The 8,432-nt window shown below is 55.4% G+C and overlaps 1 protein-coding gene across 1 annotated transcript in view; it reads left to right on the top strand.

Annotated features, from left to right (window-relative positions):
- Nucleotides 1–238: 238 nt before the first annotated feature.
- KIF3C (kinesin family member 3C) overlaps nucleotides 239–8,432 on the top strand; it is a 37,645-nt gene continuing 29,451 nt past the window's right edge. The window contains exon 1 of the mRNA XM_032391507.1: nucleotides 239–2,630. Within this exon, the coding sequence (XP_032247398.1) occupies nucleotides 1,071–2,630 (1,560 nt within the window). The 5' untranslated portion in view covers nucleotides 239–1,070. The remainder of the gene's footprint in view (nucleotides 2,631–8,432) is intronic.

Here is an 8,432-nt window from a genome sequence, read left to right as displayed (position 1 = left end):
TGAAAGGCAGGAGCAGTGGAGAGATGGAGGACGGTGCCTTTGGAGGAACAAGTGTGGATGGCGGACACCCCCGTCCCAGGTAGGCTGCAACCTCAGCAGTCCCTCCTAGGCTGCGTGCCAGAGAGGGAGGGGCCTCCCGGACTGGAGAAGGCATCAGCAACCTGCCAGAACCGGGTTAACAAAGGCAGGACTACAATTCCCAGCATGCTCGGGCCCAGTGGGGTGACGGCGGGCGGTGGCTGCGCCGCACCCGCCTGGTGGGCGCGGGACCTGGGTCGGCACCCGAGCCTGTCATTCCGGAGGGGCCTGCGGGGGTGCGAGCGGGCGATGCACCCGGGTCCCCAGCGCAGCGGCCGCGCCGGGCTCGCGCCTCCCGCGCCGCGGCCCCGCCCCTTGCCCCACCCCAGCCGGGCGGCTTAGCTGGGGCCGCAGCGCGGCGGCAACATCACTCTCGCCGCCGCTGCTCCGCCCCATCCCCTTCTGTTTTTCTCTCTCATTCTCCGGTGGCAGCGGCGGGGAAGGTGGAAGCAGGGGCAGCAGCAGCCGCGCTGGCTGCAATGAATGATCCCCCAGCGCGGGGGGAGGACTCCAGGTGAGCCTCTGCTCTCGGGAGGGCCGGGACCCCCGGCCGCCCAGGACCGGCAGCCCCCGCCATGGATCCCTAGAAGAGGAGGAGGAGAAGACAGCTTCGCCGCCCACCCCCATCCCATTTTCCTCTTCCTTTATCTCATTGTTGCCGTCGCTGTTTACGGCAGCGCTCCCTCTGCCCCAGCATGGGGCGGGCTCCGGGCACTGCCATTCGGCCGGCGCGGCTCCCGCGGCTGCCGGGGGGTTCTGCCTAATTCTCCCCTGCCCGGCCGGTGCAGCGAGGACCCGAGAGCGGTGGAGGCCCGGACTGCAGCGGCGGCGGCGGGGCCACCTCCCAGCATCCCCACCCTAGGAGGCTGCTTGCGGATTGAAGAGCGGCGCCTGGGGGCTGGGCTGGCCCCGCTGATCCGGACCTAGGGAGGACAGCAGGACCCGCCCAGGCTGCGGAGGGGCCCTGGGGGCAGGAAGGACAGAGCAGCAAGATGGCCAGTAAAACCAAGGCCAGCGAGGCCCTGAAGGTGGTGGCCCGGTGCCGCCCCCTCAGCCGGAAGGAGGAGGCTGCGGGTCACGAGCAGATCCTGACCATGGACGTGAAACTGGGCCAGGTGACCCTGCGGAACCCCCGCGCTGCCCCAGGGGAGCTGCCCAAGTCCTTCACCTTTGATGCTGTGTATGATGCCAGCTCCAAGCAGGCGGACTTATATGATGAAACCGTGAGGCCCCTGGTAGACTCGGTGCTTCAGGGTTTCAATGGCACGGTGTTTGCCTATGGCCAGACGGGCACCGGCAAGACCTACACCATGCAGGGGACCTGGGTGGAGCCCGAGCTGCGCGGGGTCATCCCCAATGCCTTTGAGCATATCTTCACCCACATCTCTCGCTCCCAGAACCAGCAGTACCTGGTCCGGGCCTCCTACCTGGAGATCTACCAGGAGGAGATCCGGGACCTGCTGTCCAAGGAGCCTGGCAAGAGGCTAGAACTGAAGGAGAACCCAGAGACCGGTGTCTACATCAAGGACCTCTCCTCCTTCGTCACCAAGAATGTCAAGGAGATCGAGCACGTGATGAACCTGGGGAACCAGACCCGGGCGGTGGGCAGCACACACATGAATGAGGTCAGCTCCCGCTCCCATGCCATCTTCGTCATCACCGTGGAGTGCAGCGAGCGGGGCTCAGATGGCCAGGACCACATCCGTGTGGGCAAGCTCAACCTGGTGGACCTGGCCGGCAGTGAGAGGCAGAACAAGGCCGGCCCCAACTCCGCCGGAGGGGCGGGCACACAGTCGGGGGGGAGTGGCGGCGGTGGTGGAGGTGGTGGTGGTGGTGGTGGTGGTGGTGGTGGTGGTGGAGAGAGGCCTAAGGAAGCCTCCAAAATCAACCTCTCACTGTCTGCCCTGGGCAACGTGATCGCTGCTCTGGCGGGCAACAGGAGCACCCACATCCCCTACCGGGACTCCAAGCTGACCCGGCTGCTCCAAGACTCTCTGGGGGGGAACGCCAAGACCATCATGGTGGCCACTCTGGGCCCGGCTTCTCACAGCTACGACGAGAGCCTCTCCACCCTGCGCTTTGCCAACAGGGCCAAGAACATCAAGAACAAGCCCCGGGTGAACGAGGACCCCAAGGACACGCTGCTGCGGGAGTTCCAGGAGGAGATCGCCCGCCTGAAGGCCCAGCTGGAGAAGAAGGGGATGCTGGGAAAGCGGCTCCGGAGGAAGAGCAGCCGCAGGAAGAAGGCTGTGTCGGCCCCCGCTGGGTACCCTGAGGGGCCGGTGATCGAGGCCTGGGTGGCTGAAGAGGAGGATGACAACAACAACAACAACCGCCCGCCCCAGCCCATCCTGGAGTCAGCCTTGGATAAGAACATGGAGAACTACCTGCAGGAGCAGAAGGAGCGCCTGGAGGAGGAGAAGGCGGCCATCCAGGATGACCGCAGCCTGGTGAGCGAGGAGAAGCAGAAGCTGCTGGAGGAAAAGGAGAAGATGCTAGAAGATCTAAGGCGGGAGCAGCAGGCCACAGAGCTGCTCGCGGCCAAGTACAAGGTAAGGGCCCCAGACTGCAGGGGTACTCCGGAGGTGGCCAGGGGGATCTGGGCTGGCAGGCTTTTCTTTGAGGGTCTATGATCTGACCTGAAGCGAGGTGTCCTCCCTCGGCATAACACACTTGCCCTCCTGCCAGATACTCCCCTGGAGCAGCCGGGCAAATAAATCCCTGCGATTCTGGGCTGCCGGGCGGAGCCTCCCAGGAGCACTTAGGGGGACAGACAAACCACACACACACACACACACACACACACACACACACACACACACACGAAGCAAAGCAGGCAGGTGGTCTTTCAAGCCAATGAGCTTGGGCTGACCTGACCCACACCCTGTCTGTCTCTGCTGGTGGCCCTCTGGATCAGGTCCATGGGATGACCAGGCAAGTCCTCGGCCTCATTTGGGCGTGGGTTCTCTTGCATGGCCGCCTCCCCTGGGACCTCCTCCCCCCCGTAGCACCTTCACACCTCACACCATTTTAATAGTATCTGACATTTGGATAGCACTTCCCAATCTACCAAATGCCCCACAGACATGATCTCATTTGATCCTTAGTCATCCAGGGTACTGGTTCTTAAATCCCCATTTTATAGGGGAGGAACTGAGGCTCAGAGGTGACATGACCAAGCTTCCATCCTACCAGGCAGCAGAGCTGAGCTGAAGCACATGGACCTTGTGCTCTTTCCGTACTTGGATGGCAAGGAGGAACTAGGCATGGATCCCACTCCCCACGAAAGCAGTCCTTGGGACCCATGCAGGGCCCAGTGCTTGGGAGCATCAGGAAGGAGATTCAGAGATCACAGAGAGGGGAGGCCAGAGCATTGGGCTCTACCCTGGAGAACCAGAGTCTAGGCCTAGCTATTCTATCGCTCATCGAGTGACCTTGTGTAAGCTGCTTCCTCCTTTCCTGAAGCCTCAGTTTCCCTTTTTGTAAAATTGAGGTGGCCTGGGTGATCTCTGAAGCTCTTCCAACCTGAGAAGCAAACTGGCCCCCACACCCAGGCCTCATCCCAGGAAGATCTAATTTCCCACTGCCCTGAGAGCTCTCCGGCCATCCTGAGCTGTTCCCTTCCTGATGGGGGCCCCCTAGGCCCAAGGTGGGGCTAAGCTGCAGAGGCCCCTGCCAGGTACAGCCACGGACCTGTTAAATTTCATTGCCGCAGATACCCAACTCAGTGTTCCAGGCATTTCCAGGTCCCTGGATTCCTCAACGCGGAGGGTTGGAGGAAGGACACAGGGAACCAGGAGCTGATCACTTGCTGGGGAGAACAAAACATTGCTATTTTTTTATGCCCTCTCAGGAGTGTGGGCTGGGGAGCAGGGAACCCAGCCTGGGGAGGGAGAGCGGCAGTTGCTGGGAAGCCGGGCAGATGAGCCGTGTGCCATTATCTGTGTTATGGGAACGTGCTGGTGCATCGGGGGCTCTGGCCTTGCGTCTTGAATATTTAATTCACCTCCATGAGCTCGGCAAGGGTTCTGCTGGGGTGCTTCCTCAAAGAATGGCTCAGGGGCCTGGCACCTTTGGGGCCATCCAGGGAGAAGCAAGATGTTAGCCGAATAGTTAGACTCAGCCCTCCCTCGGAGGAAAGGAATCCAGGCAATCTGGTGCTTTCCACTGGGAAATCTTACATGGGCAATCTGTCATTGGCTTCATTACCAAGGGTAGCCCCTTCCCCCTTCCTTGCCTTCTCCACCCTCATTCCCCTTAAAGCTGGGAGGTAGTAGAAGCTAAGGTAGTACAGAAGCACACTTCAGCCCTGAGGAAATGGGTAGAGGGGTTGGTGTGAAGGATCCAGCAGATCCTTCCCATTGGGAACAATGGGATCTCCCACTGTGGGCAACTGACTGGCTCCCTCAGTAAGATTCTTGGATCTAAGGCAATGGGGGGCACAGATAATAGGACAGTCAAGAATTCAGGGCAGCTAGCACCAGAATTCTTGCACTGGAGGCATGGTCCACAGAACGTTTCTTCTTAGAGCTGGCAGGGGCCTTGGGAAACTGAGGCCTGGACTTGCCCAGGGCCACGCAGGTGAGTTAAGGAGGTCCCAGACTCTTCATGCTTGATCCAGCCTCTTTCCATTACACCAGAGTCCTGATGTTACCTGTGCTACTTGATAATCAGAATAATTCATTTTTATGCAACACTTTGACATCTTCATCTCAAGCAACCCCAAGAGATGGGTATTCCTGTCCCCGTTTGACAGTTAGGAACACCAAGACTGGGGAGCTGGAGTGACTATCTCCGTGCCCCCGGGCTGAGAAGTGGTGGTGGAGCCGGGACTGGGACCCGGGGCTCCTCATGCTCCCAGACCCGTGCTCTTCCCAAGTCCTCACCATCCCTCCATGTTTGCTCACTGTGTGACTCAGGGCAAAGGCCTTTGCCTCTCTAGGCCTCAGGTTTCTATTCTCCTAATGAGGAGAAGTCTGACATATCTCCCTGGGGACTGGGTGAAATGGTCATTATGTGCCAGGCTCTTAGACATTAGTGAAGGGGGCGGGGTGGCTGGGAAATTCCAGGAGGGGAATGAGTCTGTATCCTGTGACTTCTTGTCACACCCAGCCCAGGACAAACAGCAACAAGCAGCTCAGAGTGGAGCCCGGACAGAGGACCCCAACCCAACCTCTTTGTACCCCCAAGGCACTGCCTGGTTCGGTGTTGGATCTTTCTAGGATGGAGGAAACAATTTGAGGGCTCTTGAGGGATCACAGGGTAAAGAGGGGAGGAGCACATTAGAGATAATCCTAGGCCTGCCTATTTCACAGGTTTGTGCCCAAGATTAAATGAGATCATTAGTGGGAGGGCATTTGAAGTAAGTTGAAAGTACCAAATAAATGGAGGAGCATTAGCAGCGACAGGGTGGCCTGTCAATCAAGCAGGGGTCCAGTGATCTGGGGGACTGACATCTTTGTTGTTAGCTTGACTCTTTTCTCCCCGTCCCCTGGCCAATCCCAGCTGCCTCGCCATAACCCTACAGCTCCGGAAGCAGAACCAGGCAAGAAAGATCTAGGAGAACTCGGAAGACGGGAGCTTGGATCCCTCCTGGAAATTAACTGAGCTTTTGCTCCCCATCTGCAACACACTTCTCTGGCTCCCACTTCTGAGCTCCCCGAATCACCTCCCCCCCATTCCCTTCTTCCAGTTCACACCACCCTCTGGGGGCAACTAAGCCGTAGCTGGTACGACCTACTGCCCTCATTCACTCTGACTCAGCTTACAGTCTAGCTCGCCTGCTTCCCCTGCCTGCCACCTCCAGGCTCCCCGTTTCCTTTGTTCTCCCCTCACTGTGTACAAACACCATGCCTGTCTCCTTGGAGTCTCCTTTCATCTCTCCTTCCATATTCACTGTGGGCCCCAGGGGATGTGAGGGTGTGCAAATGTGTGCGGGCTCATGATTGTGATCAGTGCCCGGTTTCTCACTAATCATTAGCAACCCTTCCTTACGTAGTATCCCCAGGGGGCTTGATAGCACGGGAGGCTTATGAGGAAGGGGGTGCAGGGAAAGTCAACTGAACAACTGAGGCTGTAGCTCAAATGTTTGTGCACAGTGCACGGACCGCTGTGAGGACCGGTGAAAGCGTGCAGATGGGTTGGGAGAAGGCCCACTTTTCGTTGTGCAAGACATTTTTTTAAATGACTGCTTTGATTTTGAACCCAGTTTTTTGAGGGATTGGACCAAGTGATTTCTACAACTTTGATCGTAGATAGTTAGAAGGAAAGAAGAGTGTCTAGGGGAGGTCAGGGCTGCAGATGGCACAAAACGCAGGTTCCAACTAAAGAGAGGAGTGGAAGAGGCCCTGCCTGTTGATCCCCTCGTAAGTAGGTCTGGAGGGAGAAGAGCAGGCGGGTCTTGGCCGGAGCCCAGCTCTGTCTCTGGTGGGTGTAGAAAAGAGACCCTAGAAGTAGCCCCCACAACCAAAGGGATGAGGTAATCGCAGAGAATACAAACTGCACTGAATGTTTACTGTCCACTCTGTGGCTCCCTCTTCTTCCCCCCCACCTCTCAGCATTGGCATTAACCATAAAAAGGTATGCAAGGAGGGAGTTTCAAGCCCCAGAAACAGCAGTAATCACAATAATAATGCTGTTTCCTTAACACTTGCTATGTGCCAAGGCTTATACTAGATATTATGTACACATGATCGAATTTAATCCACACAAACACCTTCCAAGGATGGTATTGTTACTCTTCCCATTTTATAGCTGAGAAAACCAAGGCCCATAGAGGCTAAGTAACTTGCCCAAGGCCTCATAGTTTGTATGTGGCAAATCTAGTTGAGCCCAGGTTGGTTTAATACAAAATGTGATTTTCTTTTATGCTTCAAGACTTGGAATATCAATTTGGGAACTGGTTGCTAGGAAGGTGGTGAAAATTGGCAGAAGCTTGTGCGTGGAATGTGAGGTGACAAAATCCAATGCGCAGCTGGAAAAGGATCGGTGGAGTTTAAGAGCAAGCACAAGACTAGCAATGGAGATTGGAGGCCCGTCTGTAGAAGAGAGCTCAAATGAGACCCATGCCCTCTGTTGTGGACACTCTCCCTCTAGTAAATGAGTTCCAGATCAGAGTCTTCCATTCTGGTCTCTCTGCTGACCTTATTTTGTAGAGTGCTGTATTCAGATCATGTGTATCAGACACAGACAGGCTTGGGTTTCATGACTTATTAGCTCTAAGACCACAGTTACCTCATCTATAAAATGAAATAATAACAGTACCAACGTCAGTGTTATTGAGAGGATTAAATGAGATAATGTTAAAGCACTTTGCACACTTCCTGGCATGTAAGCACAACTGTTTATTACTGCCAAAGGACAGTTCCACTTGGCTTCACCTTGATAAGTCAAACATACCACATTTTAGACTGACATTCAAGACCTACCAGAGACGGGCTGCCATATATCTCCTCCATCTTCCCCATCCAAGCAAGCTACTCTAATAGGAGAACCTCACAGCCAGCTGGTCTACCCCTATCTTTTGAACCTAATATGCACCTCACTGCCTTTCTGCTGATGGCACTGTTTTTATATCCTAGGTTGTCCTGGTAGCCAGGGGGTGGGAATTATGGGAGCAGACTAGGCTCAATATAAAGAATTTCTTGACACCTAGAAATGGGCCGCTTCTAGAGGTAGCAGGCTCCAAACCCTGGAAGTGCTCAAGGAGAGATGGAGTGTCAGAGTCGCTCTAAAGGGATTCATGTATCAGCAAAGCCATTACACTAGATCGTCTTTAAAGTCCCCTCCTCCTAAAAGTCCTTAATTGTTAAAAATACTATTTTTTTATTTTTAGTTTTTTTAAAAGATTTTATTTATTTGACAGAGAGAGGGAGACAGCAAGAGCAGGAACACAAGCAAGGGGAGTGGGAGAGGAAGAAGCAGGCTTCCTGCTGAACAGGTTTCCCTGGGATCATGACCTGAGCCAAAGGCAGACGCCTAACGACTGAGCCACCCAGGCGCCCTATTTTTAATTTTTTTTAAAGATTTTATGTATGTATGTATTTATTTATTTATTTGTCAGAGAAAAAGTGCACAAGCAGGGGGAGTAGCAGGCAGAGGGAGAAAGCAGGCTCCCCGCTGAGCAGGGAGCCGGCTGTGCGACTGGATTCCAGGACCCTGGTATCATGACCTGAGCGGAAGGCAGATGCTTAACCAACTGAGCCACCCAGACATCCCAAAAATACTATTTTTTTAAAAGATTTTATTTATTTATTTGAGAGAAAGAGAAAAAACACATGGTGGGAGGAGGGTGGGGGGACAGAGGGAGAGGGAGGACAGGGAGTGGACGCGGGACTCGATCCTAGGACTCTGAG

The sequence above is a fragment of the Phoca vitulina genome, unplaced genomic scaffold (genome assembly GCF_004348235.1).
Source record: "Phoca vitulina isolate PV1807 unplaced genomic scaffold, GSC_HSeal_1.0 scaffold63, whole genome shotgun sequence".
Lineage (NCBI taxonomy): Eukaryota > Metazoa > Chordata > Mammalia > Carnivora > Phocidae > Phoca > Phoca vitulina.
Note: the sequence above shows the minus strand (reverse complement) of the source record. Positions and strands in the feature narration are given on the sequence as shown.